Raw genomic sequence first — 24,118 nt, 5'->3', positions numbered from 1 at the left:
GTTCAACTTTCTAAGAGTAGGAAAAAAAACAGACTAATCCCAGCCTTTCACACTATACCAAATATCAAGCTTCTGTGACTCCAGGGAGTCCCATTCCGGATTTGGAAACCATCCTTTTAGATCTCACCAGGAGCTCCAATCCATCACAGATCCGCCCCCTCCCTTGCCCCTGCTGGCTGTTGCTGCATCCTACACCTCCCCAACATTTACCGCTTCTTTCTTCCCAACTAGGGGCTGCCATTCTTGTGACAAATAGCTCTGAGCACATGCTTCGCAGGGTGGGGATAGGCATGCATGCATCAAACACACCCACCCATGCAGACATGAAACATAAGCACACTCAAACCACAGACACACACACAGACACACACAAACAAGTATGTTGAGTACCCACTCTCCCACAAGAGGAAGGAGATAAAAATTTCTCGCTTAATGCCCCATTGGCCTGACTTTTCTTTTGCAGAGAAAACGCCAATTCTCTCTCCCAGAGCAGACCTCATCACAGTAGAGCTGCCCATTCCTGCATGACCTTCCCTCAGGTCTAAACATGCCTCCAGCAGCTACAGGCTGACCTCCTGAGGGGGAGGACCCATGCTCCACCAGCAGATGCTGTAGGATCATCAGGAAGTGGCCTCGGATGAGACCGCCCACTTGGACATCTTCATTCCTCCTCAGAAAGGTCTTCAGGACGATCAGTACCTTGCGGGCTATGTCCATGGGACTGGAACAGATGAGGTCCTGAGAAGGAGAGAAGGAAGCCAGAGCTCAGAGGGCATTATAGTTGGGGACAGTTGAGCAGTGAAGAAGAGGGGCTGGAGAAGGGCCCCAAATGATGCTGTCACAGAACCTGGGGAAGGAAGCACTTACTCAGGACCTACCATACATCATCCTGTCAAACAAGTCCATCCTAAATGGAAAAAAACAGAGGCTCAGAGAGATTGTGTGATGTGCCAAAGCCCACATAAACTAGTAAGTGGCACAATTAGGATTTGAATCCCTGGTGGCTCAGATGGTAAAGAATCTGCCTACAATGCAGAAGACCCTGGGTCAGGAAGATTCCCCTGGAGAAGGGAATGGCTACCCACTTCAGTATCATTGCCTGGAGAATCCAATGGACAGAGGAACTTGACAGGCTACAGTCCCAAGGATAGGACTTGGATCACAAAGAGTCAGACATGACTGAGTGACTAACATACTCCCAACCCCAAGCCCAGAGATCTTTCTACTAAGGGGGTGGGGGTGGAGATGTCACAGGGCAAGCACAGGATGGGTTAGGACAGATTCAGGACACAGGAAGAGAAGCAAGGACCAGATCAGGCCCCGTCTCCACCATGGCATCTGGCTATTTCTGCCCCAAGGAGTAAAGGCCTTGGTTTCAGAAGGCTGGAAAGAACATTGCTTTTTATTTGCTTTCAGAGTTAATAAGTATATGTTAAAGGGGAAATCAGCAAAAGCTACACCAGAGACTATCCCATTGAGAGTTCCTGTCACCTTCCAGCTCAAACAGGCCAATTCCTTTTGAAAGGGCAGAGGGGGCTGGGTGCCACGAAACCAGTGTCACACACAGACTCCTAGCTCCTGACACACAGAACCATGATTACAGGCTACCGGCCAGACAAACCCAGATGTGCTGATCACTGGGTAGCACGGGGGTGTCTGTGCTTGGCTCTCTAAAAACCCCCACAGCTGCCAGAGAAACAACTATAATACTGATGAAATAATTCATATTTTATGGTACAATGAGAAACATTTGAACATAAAATTTTTCTTTGCTAGCTTGGGCCTCTTCCTCCCCTTTTAGTGTGTATTGTGCATCTGAATTAACCAGACCTCTTTAGGAGATAACATTCTTTCTCAATCTCATCAAGGGTCACAACTCGTAAGTCTTTAGGGGATAACTTCCTTCCTAACTCTGCAAGGGACCATGATGACCTGTGATCCACTACTACCTTTGCATGTATAGATTTAAATTGTGTAAATGATCAATAATATGTCATTTAACCATTTGTCTCAAAAACTTAAATCACTGTGCTTTGACCTCTTATGGGCAGGACAGTCCTTGGAGCTTTTTATTTTACTTTCTTAATTTATCTTTTTGGCCACACCACATGGTTTTCAAGATCTTAGTTCCTGGACCAGGCATGGAACCTGTGCTCCCTACAGTGGAAGCCGAGTCCTAACCACTGGACTGCCAGGGAATTCCCCTCAGAGATTTCTGAAAGACTGTCTAGCAGATTATAATTCTCGGGTTGGCTCAAATAAATTTGCCATTTCCTTCTGAGATAGACTGTTGATTAATTTTTATTGACAACATCAATAGCAATCACTCAATCAGGACCTAATAATGTCAGGTATTGTTCTGTGTTTAAACTGTAGTTACATGTTTATACATTATCTGTATCTTCATAACTCTTCCTAGTAGGTGTCACTCCAGTTATTCAAAGCAGCAAACTGGGACAGATTAACTAGTTTGCCAGTCAAGAAAGCAGGGGCATTATAAATTCTATAGCCACTATGATTTAAGGAAGGGCAGGGATGAGGTTGGCTTCATCTTTGTTACCTTGTAGGGATTTGGTTGGGAAGATCCCCTGGAGTAGGAAATGGCAACCCACTCCAGTATTACTGTCTAGAAAATTCCACGGACAGAGGAGCTTGTCCATGGGGTTGCAAAGAGTTGGACATAGCATGCACATACACATACACACAGAGACTCAGAAAACATCTCTGGAAGGAGAGGCTCTCAGAATAAGGCTAAAGGGAATTTCAGTTCATTTCCATCAACCTTTTTACTTTATAGAGTATGAGGCTGAAGCCAGATGAGGTGTGATTTGTCTAAGGTCACAGGACCCACAGCCAAACTAGTTTCCTAGTTCTGCTCCTTCACCAGCACATGGCTGCCTGACTGCCAAAGCTGGTCTCTTAGAAACCTAAGTTAGTGAATGTTAAAAGTGCCAAAGGAAGGGGGCTACTTAGATATTTGGCAGCTGTGATGAATGCCAGGGGAAAGGGTGCACCCCACCCTATAGGTGAGTGAGGAGGCTCTGGGTGGAGCATGGCCCCCTCTGAAGCCTCTCCTGTCCAGAGTCGTCCAGAACTCTCTGGGACTGGGCTGACCAGAGGGACACGGCCCAAGCAGGGAACAAACAGAGCTTCTATGACATCACTGTTTTTTACATACAAACAACCCACGTGAAAGACCACCCGTTGGTAAGAGTGGCAATTAACAGCTTTGTTTTCAGCTGTTAATTACCCACATCAGAAACAGAAATTGGTACCAACACATATTTTTAGACTCATTCCCCTCCTGCAGCTAGAAGCTGGGAAGCAATGGTAGGAATTATACATGTGAACAAACAACAAAGTTGTTCCTTGTTCTTCTTTCTTAACACTGATGTTTCTAGGATATAATTTAGTAAAAAACTCATTAATTTAGGCTCCGGTCATGGTCATGACCTTTGTTAGCTATATGACCTTCAGAATTCAATAAGTCTTCCTTCTTTTTTAAAAAACTGTTTATTTATTAGGCTGTGTCATGTCTTTGTTGTGGCTTAGTTGTCAGGTGGAATGTGGGATTTTAGTTGCTCAAGCAGGGTTCAAACCTGTGTCCCTTGCATTGGAAGGCAGATTCTTAACCAATGGACTACAAGGGAAGACCCTCAATAAGCCTTTCTGAGATTAAGATTCTTTATCTGGTTCAGAGTCAGTCAGGAATCAGTGAATGATAGTCTACTGTGTACAGCATACCACGAGTGCTCCTATATATTCTTTCATTTATCCCCATGTTATCTCCATTTTAGACATGAAGAAACCAAAGCTTAGAGAAGACTTCTTTCAGTTGTTAGGTGTTTGTTATATCTGAGTCCCTCACTGGCCCATGGGCCAGGAACTAGGTCTAATTCTTCCCTGTGCTCAAACAAACAGCTCTCCTATTAGATGAAACCCTGAGTCAGGGCTGGTTTCTCTCTTGTCCTTAGATTTAGCTCAGTTTACTGGAAAAAACAATAGGGAATCAAAACCTAGGTTTTAATCTTAGCTCTTGTGACCTTGGGCAAATCTTTCCAAAACTATTTCTTAATCTGTTTAAAAAGAAAAAAATAAGATACTATGATTAGTATCTTCCTCAGAAGATCTGAATTTTTTCTTTTTTGAAAGACTTAGATCTATTCAGATCCCTAACTCAACAGGTCAGCAAAGGTTTATAAATACTTATGTGTGAGGAACTGACCCTGAATACTTTATCTGGCACAGAAAATCCAGCATCTTAGCTCTGTCCATGGCTACTCTGTGTCCTATCTTGTTTTCTTTCCTTATGCATTAATGGTTTATTTTTAACCCATTCCTTATTCTCTTTTCTTCCTATCCAAGGAAGAATTTGAGCCAAAGCATGAATGTGGCCCCTATCAAATCAACACATGTGAGATTTCACAAAATGACAGATCTCAGGGACAGAGGGTGAAGATTTAAGTCTGAGTGGGGGTGTGTACGTGTGAGTGTGAATATGGACAGAAGGTGACTAAGGATGTGAGATATACAATATGCAGGTGTTATTTCCACCATAGTCACTCCAATAAAATTAGGAAATCATATTTATTGATGATAAGAATATCAAAAGAACACCCACTCTCCTCTAAAGGGCTGTGTCATTCTTCTAGGACTAAGGGACAGGGGGCAAGTAAGTGAACTGGCATTGAAGGCAGGGGTTCTAAACCACAGTGGCAGTTTGGGATCTGCCACTAGTCACATTAATTGGTCACTATATACAAATTGTCAACTGTGTAAATAATTTACTTTTAAAAAATATATATTATAGCAGTTATCTCTATAATAATAAAGAAAAATAGATGGAATTAAAGCCAGTGTGTGAGAAACTGCAAACAAGTAGCTTCCTTATCTAACTGATGAACCTGACAGAAATTATAGGAATGTCTTACTTCACACAAAAAAATCATTGGAATATGCAATAAACTCCTGGTAAAAAAAATTCTGGGTATGCCCAAAGAAGAGTGTTGCACGTTTAACATTATCTTGAGAGTTATGACAGAAAAGAGGCTGAGTCCCTTTGCCAATCAGACATCTGCCACTACATGCCCCAGGGGTCCCCTGTGACATCAAACCCTTGCTAACAGAATATACTTAAGACAGGGAGGTGAGAGGGAATGGTGACAAAGGTCAGCATTTCAGAGGTATATCCTCTGGGGACTAGAGGGGCACATATCTCTCAGTGAGCAGACATCCATCAGACTTAGGAAAGGGTATGGATTTACCAGGCACCTGCCAGCTGAAAAGACCTCCTACTAACATGGAAACAGTGATAAGTCCAGAGTTGGGTAGAAGCAGCTTCAAGGGCCTCCTGACCTCAGGAAACCAGCTCCCAGCTCCCACCACCTCTGACTGTAGAAATGAGCAAGTGGTCACCTACTAGCAAAATGAGTAGGATGCTGGGGCTGCTCCTAAATATGTGAAACAGGGCTGCTACGCTGGCGGGAAGGGTGGGCTGCCCGGCAGACGGGACACCGTCCAGCTCCTCATAGCTGCTCTCTTCCCAGGAGAACCAAAGTTCCAGGACACGGTGCCCAAACCTCCTCATCAGCTCTGGATGCAGCAGGAACAACCTGAGCAGGAGCGGATGGTGGGTGTAGACTCGGTGCAGGTCTGGGGTGTCCTCTAGGAATTTTCTGATGGCACCAACCACAGCCTGGAGGCAAAGAATAAAGAGTATAAATACACCTTGTAGAGGGCCCAAGAGACTCCAATCCCCAACAAATAGAGACAGCCAAGATGTAACTGGGAAAAAATGTACTGGCTTCTCAGGGGTCCAGGTTATTTTCACTGGCACCCTCCAGCGAAAAGAAAACCTCACTGTGCTTACCCTGTAACAGTGGCCCTCAACTCGGGTGATTTCACTCCCCAAGGGACATGTAAAAATGTCTAGACTGTCTAGATTGTTGACTGTCTTGATTGGGAGAGTGCTAGTGGCACCTAGTGTGAGAAAACAGGAATCCTGCTAAATATCCTGCAATGCACAGAACAGCCTCCCACAGAAAAGACTGTGCAAAATGTCACCAGTGCCGTGGCTGAGAAACCCCACTCTATAATGACACTTAGCACAGTGTGTCACAACTGTCAGCGTGGATGTGTCTACCTACCACACTAGACTTCAGCTGTCTGAGGGCACAGGGCCTGGCACAGAGACAGCAAAGAGCAGGTGTGTTAAACCATTTACTAAACCTCTCTCTTCCCTGCTGCACATATAACAAAGCTCAAATTCCTGAGCGTGTTACTCTCCTGATTTTACGCTCCATAGTTTTGACTCTTCACTTGGGTCTTTCATCCATTTTGAGTTCATTTCTGTGTATGATATGAGCTAACGGTCCAGCTCCATTCTGTTGCATGTAGATATGCAACTGATTCCAACACTATTTATTAAAAAGGCAGTTTTTCCTGTGCTGAATTGTCTTGTTGTTCTTATAAAAATATATGGGTTTATTTTCGGGGTTTTTGTTTGTTTTCAATTTTGACCTGAGGGACCTTAATTCTTCCACCAGAGATGGAACCCAGGTCCCGGCAGTGAAAATGCTGAGTTCTAACCACTGAACAGACAGGGAATCCCCTCTGGGTTTATTTTTGGACTCTCAACTCTATTCGGTTGATCTGGATGTCTCTCCTAGACATATTTAGAACCACACTGTCTTGATTACTCTATCTTTGTAGTAAGTTTGAAATGAAGAAGTGTGAGTCCTCCAAACCTGATCTTCTTTTTCAAAATTATTTTGGCTACTTTGGGTCCCTTTCATTTCCAAATAAATTTTAGGATCAGCTTGTCCATTTCAAGACAAGGAAAAAAAAAAGAAGGCAACTAGAATTTTGATCAAGATTATATTGAATCTATAGAACAATTTGAGTATTGCCATTTAAACACTATTAAGTCTTTTTACCTAGTTTTCAGTTCAGTTCAGTCTCTCAGTCGTGTCCAGCTCTTTGCGACTTCATGAATTGCAGCACTCCAGGCCTCCCTGTCCATCACCAACTCCCAGAGTTCACCCAAACTCATGTCCATCGAGTCGCTGATGCTATCCAGCCATCTCATCCTCTGTCATCCCCTTCTCCTCCTGCCCCCAACCCCTCCAAGCATCAGTCTTCTCCAATGAGTCCAACTCGTCACATGAGGTGGCCAGAGTACTGGAGTTTCAGCTTTAGCATCATTCCTTCCAAAGAAATCCCAGGGCTGATCTCCTTTAGAACGGACTGGTTGGATCTCCTTGCAGTCCAAGGGACTCTCGAGAGTCTTCTCCAACACCACAGTTCAAAAGCATCAATTCTTTGGCGCTCAGCTTTCTTCACAGTTCAACTCTCACATCCATACATGACCACTGGAAAAGCCATAGCCTTGACTAGACGGACCTTTGTTGGCAAAGTAATGTCTCTGCTTTTGAATATGCTATCTAGGTTGGTCATAACTTTCCTTCCAAGGAGTAAGCGTCTTTTAATTTCACGGCTGCAATCACCATCTGCAGTGATTTTGGAGCCCCCCAAAATAAAAGACTGACACTGTTTCCACTGTTTCCCCATCTATTTCCCATGAAGTGATGGGACCGGATGCCATGATCTTCGTTTTCTGAATGTTGAACTTTAAGCCAACTTTTTCACTCTCCTCTTTCACTTTCATCAAGAGGCTTTTTAGTTCCTCTTCACTTTCTGCCATAAGGGTGGTATCATCTGCATATCTGAGGTTATTGACATTTCTCCTGGCAATCTTGATTCCAGCTTGTGCTTCTTCCAGCCCAGCATTTCTCATGATGTACTCTGCATAGAAGTTAAATAAGCAGGGTGACAATATACAGCCTTGACGTACTCCTTTTCCTATTTGGAACCAGTCTGTTGTTCCATGTCCAGTTCTAACTGTTGTTTCCTGATCTGCATATAGGTTTCTCAAAAGGCAGGTCAGGTGGTCTGGTATTCCCATCTCTTCCAGAATTTTCCACAGTTTATTGTGATCCACACAGTCAAAGGCTTTGGCATAGTCTATAAAGCAGAAATAGACATTTTTCTGGAACTCTCTTGCTTTTTCGATGATCCAGCGGATGTTGGCAATTTGATCTCTGGTTCCTCTGCCTTTTTTAAAACCAGCTTGAACATCTGGAAGTTCACAGTTCATGTATTGCTGAAGCCTGGCTTGGAGAATTTTGAGCATTACTTCACTAGCATGTGAGATGAGTGCAATTGTGCGGTAGTTTGAGCATTCTTTGGCATTGCCTTTCTTTGGGATTGGAATGAAAACTGACCTTTTCGAGTCCTGTGGCCACTGCTGAGTTTTCCAAATTTGCTGACATATTGACTGAAGCACTTTCACAGCATCATCTTTTAGGATTTGAAATAGCTCAACTGGAATTCCATCACCTCCACTAGCTTTGTTCGTAGTGATGCTTTCTAAGGCCCACTTGACTTCACATTCCAGGATTGAGACATTATTAACATATAATATTGTATAAGTTTAAGGTTTCCCTGATAGCTCAGGTATGGGCTTCCCTTGTGGCTCAGCTGGTTAAGAATCCTCCTGCAATGCGCAAGACCTGGGTTCAATCCCTGAGTTGGAAAGATCCCCAGGAGAAGGGAACAGATACCCACTCCAGAATTCCAGCTTGTATAGTCCAGTCACAAACAGTCGGACACGACTGAGGGACTTTCAAGTTTAAGAGATACAACATAATCATCTGATAAATGTATATATTGTGAAATGATTGCTCCAGCCCTAAGAGTTTATAAACAAGCTGGAGGGAGAAAACCTGTAACATATAACCTTATCAAAGTAATCCAAGAGCAGCCTGGCTAACAATGATGTAGGTTTCAGCAATACATTTTGTTTCATAAACTGTTATCTGTAGACATCTCACACCTTTTTCCTCTTGCACAAACCAGAGGCAGTACTAAGAAAACAGCCTTTAACCTAATTGACCTTTATAACTTAGGTTAATTAGGACCTAATTAACTTAGGTCCACAGCATGCAGGATCCTTCTTTTCTAACTAGGGATCAAACCTATACCCCCTTTAGTGGAAGCATGGAGTCTTGACCACTGGACTTTGGGGGAAGTCCTTAAGTTTTGATTTTCTTATCAATAAAATAAAAACAGTAATCTCTACCTCCCAGAACTGATGAGAGAACTGACTAAGTTACACGAGCTCTGTATGTGTCAGCACTTTGTCTCCCTCTAGTCCCCTAACACACACTGTCTCTCTGCCACCCAGCATCTCTATATATACACCAAAACAGTCTTCCGAGGAACCATGATGAAGAGGAGCATGAGAAGGAGGAAAAGCCCCAGGTGTTTTGGTCCATACCTCATCTAAGGCATCATCTTTGTCCTGGCAGATTGCAAGCAGATAGATAGAAGCTCTGAAGACCACGAGTGGAGGGCGTTCACCCTGGTCCTGCAGAGATAGGAGGAAGCTTTGCACAGCCATGAATAACTTCGTCTTTGAGACAAACCTGTCAACCAAGGACAGTCTGAGTGAAAAAGGCAGAGATGGCTGTCCCGCCTGGCCACACCCTCCCTCTGCCCTTCTGTCCCAGCATGTCCACAGCCTAATGACATCTTGCGCAAAGAGGGTGCTGTACATACTTAACAAAGCACTGTCACACATGCACAGCACGTAGTTCTCTGCTTTGTGCAAGGATCTGTTAGAGGACAGAGACTCCTCACTCACACCTAGAAGGTAAAGCATCAGGCAGCTGGACCAGCAGTGTTAAAAAGAAGGGTGCTACTTTGGGGGTTCAGAAGGCCCTGCTCTGACGCCAGTTCACCCTTCTCTTCTCATATTTATCACTAAACATTTGTGTGTTCAATGGGCTCCTTTCTGGGGAAGGGAGATTTCTACACTTGTACATGCAAGGAAGATGGGGATGAGGAGGAGACCAACTTCACTACATGTCCTTTTATGCTTTTTAAATTTTCTACCATGGGTATGTCTCACCTACCAGATTAAGACTCTGATAAACATTTTAAAATAGGTAATACTAAATGCAATGTGGTATCCTGGATTGTATCCTAGAACAGAAAAGGGACAGTACACGAAAACTGGTGAAATCTGAATAAAGTTTAGTTAATAGTATTGTACCATCATACATATGGTCAAATGATTTTCAACAAGGGTGCCAACACCATTCAGTGGGGAAAGGACAGTCTTTTCAACAAATGGCACTGGGAAAACTGGATTTCCACATACAAAAGAATGAAGTTAGAATCTTACCTAACATGATAGAAAAAAATTAACCCCAAATATAAACACACTTAAATGAAAGACTTAAACCTATAAAAAAAATTTTAGAACAAAACATAAGGCAAAAGTTTCATGACATTGAATTTGGCAATGAATTATTGGTTATGACACCAAAAACACAGGCAATAAAAGAAAAAAATAAACTGGACTTTATGAAAGTTTTAAAAGTTTGTGCATCCAAAACCACTATCAACAGAGTAAAAAGGCAACCCACAGAATGGTAGAAATTATTTGCAAATCTAATAAAGAATAATATCCAGAATATATAGATAACTCCTAAAACTCAACAACAAAAACACTCAAACAATCTGAATCAAAACTAGACAAAAGATTTGAACAGACATTTCTCCAAAGAAGATATACAAATGGCCAACAAGCACATGAAGATGCTCAACAACAAATGACAACAGAAAAAATAGACAAATTTCATCCCCCCAAAATTTCTTTAATTAGATTTAATCAAAATTTAAATTAAAAGACACTTGCTCCTTGAAAGAAAATCTATGACAAACCTAGACAGTGTATTCAAAGCAGAGACATTACTTTGCCAACAAAGGTCTGTATAATCAAAGCTATGGTTTTTCCAGTAGTCATGTATGGTTTTGAGAGTTGGACCATAAAGAAATCTGAGTGCCAGAGAATTGATGCTTTTGAACTGTGGTGTTGGAGAAGACTCTTGAGAGTGCCTTGGACTGCAAGGAGATCAAATCAGTCAATCCTAAAGGAAATCAACCTTGATCACTGGAACGACTGATGCTGAAGTTGAAGCTCCAATACTTTGGCTGCCTGATGTGAAGAACTGACTCATTGGAAAAGACCCTGATGCTGGGAAAGACTGCAGGCAGGAGAAGGGGATGACAGAGGATAAGATGGTTGGATGGTATCACCGACTCAATGGACATGAGTTTGAGCAAGCTGCAGGATTTGGTGATGGACAGGGAAGCCTGGCGTGCTGCAGTCCATGAGGTCACAAAGAGTTGGACATGACTGAGCGACTGGACGGAACAAAATCAAAACCACAATGCAAAAACCACTTCATAACCACTAGGATGGCTATAATCAAAAAGATGGACAAGTCTTGACAAGGACATGGAGAAACCGGAACCCTTGCTCAAACATTGCTGGTGGGGCTGCAGCTCCTCTGGAAAACAGTTTGCAAGTTCCTCAAAATGTTACCCATAGTATTACCATATGACTCCTCAATTCTAAACCTGGTGTATACAGAAAAGGAATAGAAAACAAGTACTCAAACAAACACATGTACACACATATTCACAGCATTACTATTCATAATAACCAAAAGGTAGAAACAGCCCAAATGCCCATCAATGAATGAAGGAATAAACAAACTGTAGTGTATACACACAATGGTATTCAGCCATGAAAAAGAATGAAGTACCAATTCCTGCTGCAAACATTACGTTTACTGGATGAATCTTGAAAACATTATGCTCAGTGGAAGGAGCAGGTGCAAAAGATCACATACATACGACCACATCTACCAGAAATGTTCAGAATAGATAAGTCCATAGAGACAGAATGCAAGTTGCCAGAAGCTGAGCAGAAGGAAAGGGGAGTGACTGCTTAAAGGATAAGAGGCTTTACTTTGGAGTGATGGAAATGTTTTGGAACTAGACAGAGATGGTGGTTGCACAACACTGTGAATATACGCAATGCCACTGAGTTGTCCCCTTTAAAATGGTTAACTTAGCTATGTAAACTTTACCTCAATAATTTTTTAAAAGCTTAATGAAAAATAGTACTTTGATTTTAAATTTTAATAAATTGTATAGTAATTCTTAAAATCAAAGTAAACTAGTGACTTTTTTTTTTTGGTGCATAAACAACACCCTCAGGGATATCAAGGAATTCTCATCAGCATTCGAGGCTCTGTCCTTCACTCCTGAGACTACCTGTCTCTCCAAACTGTGAGCCCCTCAGGAATACATGCCATTTTTCACTTATCTCCATGTCCCCAGTGCTCAGCACCAGGCCTGGAGAGGATGCCTCTGTAAATAGTTATTGAACTGAACCTGGCTACAGATGTAGCTTCCAGAACCAACTGTCAGTCACCAGCTCTGAGCACTGACCTGTCCTCGTGAATGTAGGCCAGGTAGAAGAGGAGCAGGATGCAGTACTGTCTCTGGCGAGCAGCTTCCTCCACGTACTGGCGATCCGACAGGAGAGCAAGGCTTTCAGGGCCCCTGCTGCTTATCTGGGGCAGCCCGTGCTGCAGGAGCTCAGACACTGCACAGAGCTCTGGGGAGGGAACAGGCCGGAGAAAATCACACAAAGGACAGAGGAGAGCAGGTAACGGTCACATGCGTGTCTGTACATACAGAGTACTGCACAGGACAGCAAGGATACACACAGGAGAAAAGGCAATCAGTCTCTTCTCCCTCTCTTAGTCTCTCAGGAAAGACTGAAGGTAACATGTGGAAGGACTTGGGACACATTCATCCACTTGACAATGTCCACTGAGTGGCTATTCTAGGCCAGGCTATGACACACAGGCCCTACCTCCTGGAGCTGGCAGCTGGTGGGAAAAAAATAGATAATGAGACAGATAATTGCAGGACATGTGATCAGTGCCATGTTCAAGTGTGGAAGAGAGTGACTCATGCCACCTGTGATGGGGAGGGCAAGCTCAAAGAGGAGGGAACCGTGAACGGTGAACAGAAATCAGGCAGAGAAAGGAGAGAAGAGGTTTGCCAAGCCAGGAAGCAAGGTGTTCAGCAGCCTGGAAGCACAAGAGGACGTCATGTTTAGGGGGCGGCAAGGAGTTCAATGTGACTGGACCATCAGTGAAAAGATGTGGAGTATCAAGGGTTTAGGAACTGGGTGATGTAATTTGTAGGTAGCCTGTGAAAGACCTTGAACAAGGAGTATAGAATGTGGATTTTAACCTGAGGGCAGATTCCTACATTTCTTATGAAACTTCTGTTTCTTACAAGAAAGAACATTTGAATACCAAAAGAATATGAAAGAAAAGGACCTCAAGAGCTTAAGTTTTGAATAAACTCAACTTCATGGAAAATTCACTACATTACCCTATTTTCCAAATTTCACCACAGACAGACCAGAGAAAACTCCATCACTGTCAAACAATGCCTGATAGACTGCTGATTGGAGATGACTGCTGAAGGCCAGGGGAGTTGAGATGTTGACATGGGGAGTTGAGACGTCGACTTGGCTTTTGGATAGACCCTCCAGCAGTCGGTGAAGACTGGTTGGAGGATGAGAAACTGAAAGCAGGGGGCCAAGTTAGAGGTCACATGAAAGGGTCCATCCTGCCAATGCAATGCGCCTATAGCCAAGTAGAGCGTGAGATGGAATGTGCCACTGAGACATGGCAGCAATCAGGTCAGGTTTCCTAATTCTAAGTTTATTGCTTTTCCCACCAAAGCACACTATGATCATTGTGATCATAACAAAATTAATATCCTTGAGCCTCGCACACCCACCTGCCCTTTCTCCTGAAATGTAAAAGAAAGATGCAGTCTGCATGTAAGTAAGGTTGGCTGCTCTTCCTGGTGCCCCGAGATATAACAAGATATCTGGGTCTCAGGGTCTGAGGAGGCAGAAGTGGGGCTCCTCCTATCCAGTCAAGAGAGAGAACTGGCCAGCAGCAGGGGACTGGTGCTGGTAAGCACAAGAGGCTGCTGTGATGTGGCTGCCACCAGGGCAGAAGTCATCACGCCATTCCCTATGCAGGCCAGACCACACCTGGATAGGCAGAGAGCTGATCTATTATCTCACCTCCCTCCCTAGGAAGCAGCTTATAGGTCCATCGTTCCATGATTCCATGGTTCTTCTGGGTAGCTTTAGGCAAAGATTTCTTATTACTGTACTGACTTATGACTCAGCCAATCAGCAAGACATCCAGACACTAAGACACTACCATGGACGTCATAAGTGGTCAAACTACAGCATCTTACCTTCTTGGGAAGGTGGTCCTGTCTTCTCTGGAGCTGAGAAGAGGCTGATGCACATGTAGTACAGGAAACTGGAACACACCTGATTCAGGGCTGAGTGACTTAGTGGGAGGAGAGGAAGGCAGAAAAAGAGAGAGGACATTGCTACTCTGGCTGGGACAGCATTATCTCTGCCAGGTACTGAGGCACCACTGCTTTGTACCAGAGACCAAGGAAATTCTAACCATGGCCCTGGTAGAGAAGGTCGAAGGTCTGGAGGTGGCTGTGAAAAGTAAATATGGAACCTGCTGCCCACAGGTGTAACTTAGTCACTTGGCCCATATAGGTATTCACGAAAAATTTCCTGAAAAAAATAAGTCAAAGTGAGCTACTAAGCTCCAAATTAATAAAACATATAAACAGAATGTGCTCCTGGATCAGGAAGGGGCTAGCAAGTACTAGAAAAAGGGGAAACTGTTGAACCCAAAATGGGTGATTCAGGAGAATTACAAACATCCAAAACTGTGAATCTGAACCCAGGTGGATCCCTGTATTCTCTCCTGAACATCAGTTGTTCTATCCAGAGATATGGAAGGAGGGCTAGATACTCCACTGAGGTTACCTTGAGGACTGTAGGCAGTAACAAGTGGAATCTGCCAAGCAAATGCAGAAACAGGTAGCAAGTCAGAAATGAGAAGGCTGCTCCAGAAACCTAATGAGAGAGATTAAAGCAGCAACCTCTCTACTCTGTATAAGAGAGCTTCTCCTCTGGAATTGCTGGCCTGGCAGCAAACAGGACATGACCCTCTTGATGGGCACGGCATCAGTTACCCTGTGAGGGCCTCAGCTTCCTGGTCTGTAAAATGAGAGTTAGACAAATGATCTCTAAGAGCCCTTCCAGTTTCGCTGCTAAAAGGTGCCCTTCTGAGTATCGCATGGAATGAGAGTCTTATCAGAACCAGATAAGTAAAAGCTAGAGAAGCCCATCCACCTCATACCATCAGGTGCTGAGCAATTCTGACACTGTGTCAATCCCTCCACAGTCCTATAACTAAACCACACCAGTCAGAAATTTCCACTTGTCCAGTCAAGAAGGACACTTGGCCCCTTGGGACAATACATACCTCAGGCCACTGCAGAACCTAGCCTTCAGTTCCAGGGCCAGTCGTATGAAGGATGAGGCAGCTTGCAAGAATTGGGAAGAAAGCAGAGAGTGGTTTAAGCCAGGCTTGTTACAGGGATTCCCAAGTCTGAGTGGTACTATTTTTGGAGTCACACAGACCTCGGTTCAAATATGCTCCATCGCTAACTAGTAACGTGACCCTGAGACACTTACCTTCTCTGAGATTCAGTTTCGATATCTATACCTCAAAGCCTGCTGCGAAACTAAGTAAGATATATGTATATAGAAGATCTAACAAATATTTAGCTCAGAGCAAGTGCTGAATAAAAGTTCATCTTCTTTTCTGATGAACTTTCCGCATTAGCTGGTGACCTTGGCCCAGTCCCCTGCATTGCCTGACTCTCCCAGTCTCCCCCCTCCCACTCCACCCTGCTTAAAAGTGACCACTGTCCTGCCCATCCCGGGCTTCTGTAAGAGCAGGATTCTAGACAAGAGCTACCACTGCCCCAGCTAGTGTTGAGGATAATCTGTATTCTCTCCTAGGCTTTTGGTAGGGAATTAACTTCTCAGAGTTTCACAGCAACTTTCTGAGACAGCAGTTTAACCCATGGCTCTGAACTGGAACCTTCTTGACTCAGAGAAGTATCAATTAATTTGAGAACTGCCTTTAAAGACTTTTGATTGCTGGATGATATATCCTTCCACTCAACACTAGGCAGAGTGTGGATGTTGATTCTGAACGAATGAGTAACCCTCCACCCACAGGTTGTACTCTCTCTGAGTACCCTGAGCAACTGCCTAAGGCCCCAGCCCCTCTTCCAACTTCCATACTTGCTTGCGGCCTACCGAGCTTCTTGGAGAATTTCTCCTTCATGTGAGGGACGATGACAAAAAGGCTGTGCAGAACCGAGAGGAAAACCTCCATCACGGCTGGGTGAGTGGCCTGCTCCCAGTACCTCTGCAAAGAACCAAGAGGGAACGCATAGTCCACTAGGACTGAACCTCTGAAGAAGAAAGAGCATCAGCAAAAACTGCATCATCTAGCAGTAACAGTCTAAATTCTTTCATCTGATGGACACAAAAAAAAGCTCAGAGACCTGAAGTCACAAGCCTACATCCAAGGCTTACATCTGCCACTTAATAAACTGTGCAAGATTCGTTACTGCTCTGGGCATCTACCAAAGAGTAAACCAGGAATAACCACAAGCCCTACCTCCCAGAAACAAATGACATCTCACGTGTAAAAAGCACTTTCTAAACTATGCATTATAGTGACATGAATGACACTCATGTTTCTAACATATAATAACACGGTTCACAAACTTCCTTCATGTTTATTTTTCATGTGATCTTTGAATAGAATCACAAGGCAGCCTGACGTGGTAGACAGAGTAGAGAAACTTGGGTTCTATTTCAAGCTTTGCACAAGGTCGCTGTGTGCCCTGGGTCAGTCACCCCCCTCCCCTTTCACTGTTTCGGTTCCTCATGTATAAATAGCCAGGGCCTCAGGGATGTGGTTCTTACAGATACTTTTCATTTGGTTTTCAAACCAAGTTTTTTTTCAACTATAAAAGTAATACAAGATCATTAAAGAAAATGTATAAAATGCCAAAAAGTAGAAAGCAAGAATAACGCCACAATTCTATAATCTAATTCTAGATCTAGCTCTAATACTTCATAAATCTAGGAGGAAGGCAGAGAAGGGAAAGAAACCAAAGTGAATGGCCCAACTATTACTGTTAGTGTGTGCCAATCAGGGTTGTAACCCATGGTCCCTGAGAGTTACCCTCCTGAAGACCCTGGTGTGCTGGCTCAAAGGCTTCTTCAAGGAAAAGAGGCTCTCCTGTCATAACCAGAGGATGCTCCCCTGCTGCCACCTACTGTCTCCAGTGGGTGTTTTGGAGGTTTCCTTTCCCAACTAACAGACTGTTCATAGGATGTCCAAAACTCAAACAGGACAAGACTCACCCAGGGTCAGGCAGTCAACACTATGGACCCTGCTCTTCCTACCATCTTTGTCTCAAGTCAGCTCAAAACCAGGTCTCTTGAGAGTAGCCATCTCTCATGTTACAGAACTCACATATGTGCTACTTACTGAAGCCTAAATTACATTGACTTGCTCTTTGCATGCTTAGTCACTCAGTCATGTCCAACTCTTTTGTGACCCCCCTGGACCACAGCCCACCAGGCTCCTCTGTCCATGGGATTTTTTAGGCAAGAACATCAGCCGTTTTTACTAGGCAGACAAAATACATGGGTTCAAACCTCAGCACTGTCATATACTTGCTTTACAGCCATAGAAAAATCACCTTTAAGTTGGGGGAAATTATAGGACCTATTTCACAGGGTCAATGGGAGGGTTAAATTAAGTTCTGAATATAAGGCATTTATCACTTCATTAACATGCGCCAAAGAATTGATGCTTTTGATCTGTGGTGCTGGAGAAGACTCTTGAGAGTCCCTTGGACTGCAAGGAGATCCAACCAGTCAGTCCTAAAGGAAATCAGTCCTGAATATTCACAGGAAGTTCCAATACTTTGGTCACCTGATGCGAAGAACTGACTCATTGGAAAAGACCCTGATGCTGGGAAAGATTGAGGGCAGGAGGAGAAGGGAACGACAGAGGATGAGATGGTTGGATGGCATCACTGACTCGATGGACATGAGTTTGAGCAAGCTCTGGAAGTTGGTGATGGACAGGGAGGCCTGGCATGCTGTAGTTCATGGGGTCACAAAGAGTCAGACACTACTGAGCAACTGAACTGAACTGAAACATTACCGATTTATTATTTTATTGCTACTACTTTCTACTTTTTAAGAGGCATCTATTAATCTATTGTTTACAAAAAAACACTGTACTGTGATTTTAAAACCAAAGGAAAAGTAGCTGCAAGAACAACACTGCTAAGACCCTCAGGAGATCTAGTTGAGTGTTGAGTCACTGTCCTGTGCCTCTCAGCCTGGCTTGCTTTCACGTCTTTCTCCTCCCCAAGATCCTTGCTGCCCAACCCACCATCACCATGGGGATACACAGGGAGTCACAGGCACTGAGGAGAAATTCTGAGAAGGCCTCCAAGGTGTCTTCTTTCTCAGCACTGGGAGCTGTGAATGGATTCTCCTGGGCTGAAGGCTCCCTCTGGAATTCCATAGCCAACCTGAGAAATAAATATGAGTATATTTACTACTGTCTATGCAACAAGGTCAGATTCATCCTCTTAAAGGGATTTCTGAGTTCAGGGCTCAGGGCAAGCATCCCCACCAGCGGACCTGGAGAAAACTCCGGAGGCCTCAGTGAGGGAGAACCTGGTCTTGGGCGCCCCCTCCAGCTTCGAGCTCCCTGCCCTCTCTCCCATAACACGTGACACTCCACCCAACTATATGTGTTAATACTTCCCTCAACATACCATGCTGTCTGCTGCTTCACATCTCTTTGCCTTTATGTGTGCTGCTCTATCTGTTTGGAAGGCCTTCCCCAGGTTCGTGACAATGTAACGGATTGCACACATATACACAAAACTGTCTGGGTTCCCAAGAGACTGTGAGCTCCTTTTAGGCAAGAGCTGATCTGAGTTATCTTTCTACTTTCACTATCTAGCATCAGGGCTGGCACAGTAGGTACACAGTAGGTACAACAAATGTTTGTTGATGAGAACTGAATTAATCCAACAAGCAGTCAGTGAACACATGGAGAGCTAGGTTACTTGGGATGAGGCACAAAGCTGAATGAGATACAACTTCATTGCACAGCAACAAAAACTTCACTAGAAGGGAACCTTTAGAGACCTCCTCCACATACTCACTCCAAACTCAAACATCCCCATTCTCCACCCCAGCCAAAGTCCTCTCACTATGCAGCAAAGCATCAGAAATCAAGTGTTGCTTCTAGAACTTCACCCTTTGTCCATTCCTCTCTGTACCCACCCTCCATACTACTACCTCATCAGATCATAAAGAGCTCCTTACCTGCAGGCATTTCTAAATCCCTCCAGAGTGTTCAAGAGGAACTTCCCTCTTCGAAGAATGGCCCTCTCCGAATTTCTGTTGGAGGCATGGCCCTGAAGTGAGAAGGAAAGAGGGAAACTACTAGTCAAGTACATACTCTGTATTCCAGTCTTTGCTTAGAGGACTACAGACCTCTTCCTCCTGCACTGGAGTCTGGCATTCCCACACACCTAACACTTTCCAGGGGGTCTTATGGATATCCTCAAAAATTCAGACATCTAGTAGCTCCTTTAAAAAAATGGTACAAAGGGGAACCTTAACCCCTTGTCTCCCCATGAAGCACAGGACTGGTTCTTGTTCTATTATATGCAGAAAGCTGTCACAGGCTAGTCGACATTAGCCTCACTGGCTGTAACACCCATATTAGTTGCTCCAAAACACACAAATTCCCCCACCGTATCATGTGCAAAGAGCTTAGTTTCCAAAGTTAATAAAGCACTCATATTAATAATATATCCTCTGATATTTTAAGCTTGCTGCTGCTGCTAAGTCACTTCAGTCATGTCCGACTCTGTGGGACCCCAGAGACGGCAGCCCACCAGGCTCCCCCGTCCTTGGGATTCTCCAGGCAAGAACACTGGAGTGGGTTACCATTACTTTCTCCAATGCGTGAAAGTGAAAAGTGAAAGTGAAGTCGCTCAGTCGTGTCCGACTCTTCGAGACCCCATGGACTGCAGCCCACCAGGCTCCTCCATCCATGGGATTTTCCAGGCAAGAGTACTGGAGTGGGGTGTCATCACCTTCTCCGATTGGACCACTAAAAGCTAACAATTATGACACACTGCACACTCGTCAGATTCTAAGATTCTAGTGAATCCAGCCTTAAATAATTTTGTGAGCATGTTTACCATACCCACTTGGATGGTATAAAAGACAAAGCATGTAGTAGGCCCTGGGATTTACTACCTAAACTCAGGTCCTTGCTACTTTGGACCTAAGAGAAAAACTGCTTAACCCCTGTGGCTTTGGTTTCCTAATGAGGATAACAATCATTAAGCCTCACAGCTCTGCAGTTATGGTAAAAAAAAATAACATCTTGTTGTAGGTGTGTGTGCATGAGAAAAAGCTACAAAGTGGCATATAAAGATAATGCAATGTACTAATTATCTTCTAAAAACACAGAACAGCATGATCTCCAGAAGCAGCAGCTGCTGTGCACTGACCAGGGGCCTCCAGTTCAGCGGCGTCTGGGACAGATCTGCACACCGGCTCAGCATGGCTTTGACCAAGCCCTGCAGCTCCTTGTACAGCACAGGTAGCGCACTCTGATGATCCTTCCTGCATGCAGGGAGACAAAGGTAGGCCTATGGTGAGGTCAGGGTACCCCAAGATAGCCCCAGGTTCTCAGGCAATGAGGGGGCATATGGTGGATCCGAACTTGGGTCCAGGAACTGATCTGACAAAAATCCCAGGTCCAGCACTTGTCTGCTGCGTGACTTTATGCACATTCCTCATCCTCTCCAGCCCTCAGTTTCCTCATCTAGTAAGTGAAAGGCAACAGTACTGTCCTCATAGAATTATGCTGAGGACCAAATTGGATAATGTATACAAAGAACTCAGGACAGTGCTCAGGACAGTGCTTACTAGATAGTAAGTCCTTACAAATGACAGCTATGACTATGACTGGGCTTCCCAGGTGGCGCCAGTGGTAAAGAACCCACTTGCCAATACAGGAGATGTAAGAGATGTGGATTCAATCCCTAGATAGGGAAGATCCCCTGGAGGAGGGCATGGCAACCCACTCCAGTATTCTTGTCTGGAGAATCCCCACGAACAGAGGAGCCTGGCAGGCTACAGTCCATAGGGTTGCATAGAGTCACACACGACTGAAGTGACTTAGCACACATGCACGCACACACATGACTATGGTTATTGTTATTAAGGATACAGAGGGTTTTCTCACTGAAAAAGACCTCCCAATTAAAGAAGTACTACCTAGAACAGAAGGTATATCAAGAGATGTATATGGCCACTATTCTCAAATAACTGATAAGCTCTCTTATTTTTTCATTTAATTTATTTTAATTGGAGGATAATTGCTATACAATATCATCTGAGTGAACTCCGGGAGTTGGTGAGGGACACGGAGGCCTGGTGTGCTGCAATTCATGGGGTCGCAAAGAGTCAGACACGACTGAGCAACTGATCTGATCTGATCATGATGGTTTTTGCCATACACCAACATGAATCAGTCACAGGTATACATGTGTCCTCTCATCCTGAACCCCCCTCCCACTTCCCTCCCCACCCTATCCCAAGCTCTCTTAGAGAAGAGAAATCAAGTTTGATTTCTGCTACCTTGATGAGGAAAATCATGATCAATAGGTAAATGTTATCAAGGACCCAGATTTTATTTAAGGAATTAATATAAGGAAGAACTTTCTAAGAGTCAAAACGCTATAGAGGCACACAACACTGTAAATTAACTATATGTCAATAAAATTTTTTTAGAGCTGAAAAAATCTCTATAGAGGTAGACAAGAGTATCTAGGAGGAAGTGAGCTCTCTTGGAGATTATAAACAGAGACTGGAAACTATGTTTGGAGAATCAATTAATATGAGAATGTGCAACAATGTGAAAAGTAATACTTAGCGTCTCATATTTGTATAGACTCAGAGGAGGCAAGAGTCATGATTAGTCTAAATGTGAGCTCCAAGAGGCCAGGGGCCAGTTCTGCCTTTTCACTTTACCTAACAGAACTAGATGCATTGTAAATTGATGCTAAATTAAAAAAAAAAAAAGTTAAAGAAATGAAGGACTGACTACTTGACAGGGTATAGTTTGCTGTATTGATTTCCTAGAAATGCTATGATAAGTTACCATAAACTGTGTTGCTTAAAACAACAGAAATTTATCCTCACATTCTGGGGGCTAGAAGTCTGCAGTCAAGGTGTCAGCCCCTCCAAAGGCTCTAGGGAAGAATCCTGCCTTGCTTCTTAGCTTCTGGTGGTTGCTGGCAATCCTCATCATTCCCTGGCTTATAAATGCATGATTCCAATTTCTGCCTCAGTCTTCACATGGCCCTCTGTGTGTGCCTGTGTCCAAACTCCCTTCTCCTTCTAAGGGCATCAGCCACTGGATTCAGGAGCCCACACTGATGGCCTCATCTTAACTCAATTGTATCTACAAAGGCCCTATTTCCAAACAAGGGCATGGATTTTAGAGGGATGCTAATTCAACCCAATGCAGTAACTAAGAAGAAACCTATGTTAACCCTCATCTCTGGGCTGTTTTTGAACTCTGAGAGCAATCTGTTGGGCCTTCTAATTGCTCAGTTAACCGTATATAGTGAAGGCTTGATTTCCCCTTTCCCTTCTGGAAGCTCTTTCATTCCCCCCCCCCCTTTTTAGACTTTATTTTTTACAACAGTTTTAGATCTACAGAAACAAATACAGTAGATAGTGCAGTGTTCCCATACTCCCCCAGCCCTACTGCAATTTCCCCTACTATTAACACACTGCATTACTGTGGCACATCTGTTACAATTAGTGAACAATATTGAATGGAAGCTCTAACTTTCTATCCTACATTGATAGCCAAGGTCTGGCTCTGCCATCTTTAAATTCTTTCAACAGTTCTCACTCCTCATTCCCTCTTCTGGTTGGGCTTCCCAGAGACCTTCTGAAACACTCCACCTCAGAGGGATCACCTCACTAAACATTCAGGAAAATTAAAGTCAAAAATAAAAGCATCTAAGGATTAATAACCTTATAATTAAATACCTTATATTAACTTTATAAATATAAACTTATATTAACAACCTTAATAACCTAATAAGCTCCCTACCCATAATTCTCCATAATTCTGATCCAACCAGCTTTCTGGCTTCTTCAAGTACTACTTACCCTCACACAACCTGCTGGCCAGACTGACTACGGTACCCTTAGTAATCCCTAAATTTTCCCACCTACATGTTTTGACCAATCCTAGTCCTTCCACAAATCTATCTCTCTCATCCCTTGTGTATGTATATGTTAGTATACAAAATAAAATTAACATTTATAATGTTAATAATATAAGGTTATTAATCCTTTGTAACCCCTTGGACTGTAGCCCACCAGGCTCCTCTGTCCATAGGATTCTCCAGGCAAGAATACTGGAGTGGGTAGCCATTCCCTTCTCCAGGGGATCTTCCCAACCCAGAGATCAAAACTGGGTTTCCTGCACTGCAGGCAGATTCTTTACCATCTGAGCCACCAGGGAAGCCCGCGTAGCACAGCTCAAACCCTGCCTCCTGCCTGAAAGGTGCTATCAGTCCCCCATAACACTGACCTCCTGGGAGACTTGCAGCTCTGCCTGGGAACTTCTGATTGACTCTTGCTCTTACTCTAGGCCTTTGTTACCCTGTTGTTTTACTCATCTCACTCTTGTTAGGATTCATGTCCCAGATTTAGACATTCAAATCCAGGAAAGGACAAAAGGGGAAAAGAGACAATCTGAAGCCATTATAATATAAATGCTATTCTTCAATTTTTAGAAGCAATTTTATGCAAGTGACAAAGACTTAATTATGGTTACAGATGAGACTATAAATGTTAACAACCTTTACAATATAAATTAAAAGTATAATACAAAATTAAAGGTACAGCTGATATTGAGAAGTAGAAGGTAAAGAGAAAGCTAAGGAAGAGTTGGGGTGTGAATATACCTAGCTAACCAAGTAGGGTGTTAAGAGATACTGCCTTAAGTTGAGGGAACAAGAAATACAAGTTTTAAGCATATTATTTAAAAGCTTGAAAACAAAATATTAACTAGTAAAAATGTCAAGGAAATGTAGAGAAGGCAAAACAGCTAAGTCTTGG

General features: G+C 43.6%; 1 protein-coding gene across 2 annotated transcripts in view; it reads right to left on the bottom strand.

Moving 5' to 3' along the window:
* MEI1 (meiotic double-stranded break formation protein 1) overlaps nucleotides 1–24,118 on the bottom strand; it is a 56,199-nt gene that overhangs the window by 15,071 nt on the left and 17,010 nt on the right. For both annotated transcript variants that reach the window (XM_059886399.1, NM_001308660.1), the window contains 10 exon segments: nucleotides 20,479–20,593; nucleotides 19,277–19,368; nucleotides 18,327–18,468; nucleotides 16,160–16,271; nucleotides 15,315–15,375; nucleotides 14,215–14,312; nucleotides 12,367–12,535; nucleotides 9,338–9,485; nucleotides 5,420–5,695; nucleotides 573–738 (listed from right to left, as the gene is read on the bottom strand). In XM_059886399.1, the coding sequence (XP_059742382.1) occupies nucleotides 573–738; nucleotides 5,420–5,695; nucleotides 9,338–9,485; nucleotides 12,367–12,535; nucleotides 14,215–14,312; nucleotides 15,315–15,375; nucleotides 16,160–16,271; nucleotides 18,327–18,468; nucleotides 19,277–19,368; nucleotides 20,479–20,593 (1,379 nt within the window).

This window comes from Bos taurus, chromosome 5 (assembly GCF_002263795.3).
Source record: "Bos taurus isolate L1 Dominette 01449 registration number 42190680 breed Hereford chromosome 5, ARS-UCD2.0, whole genome shotgun sequence".
NCBI lineage: Eukaryota > Metazoa > Chordata > Mammalia > Artiodactyla > Bovidae > Bos > Bos taurus.
Note: the sequence above shows the minus strand (reverse complement) of the source record. Positions and strands in the feature narration are given on the sequence as shown.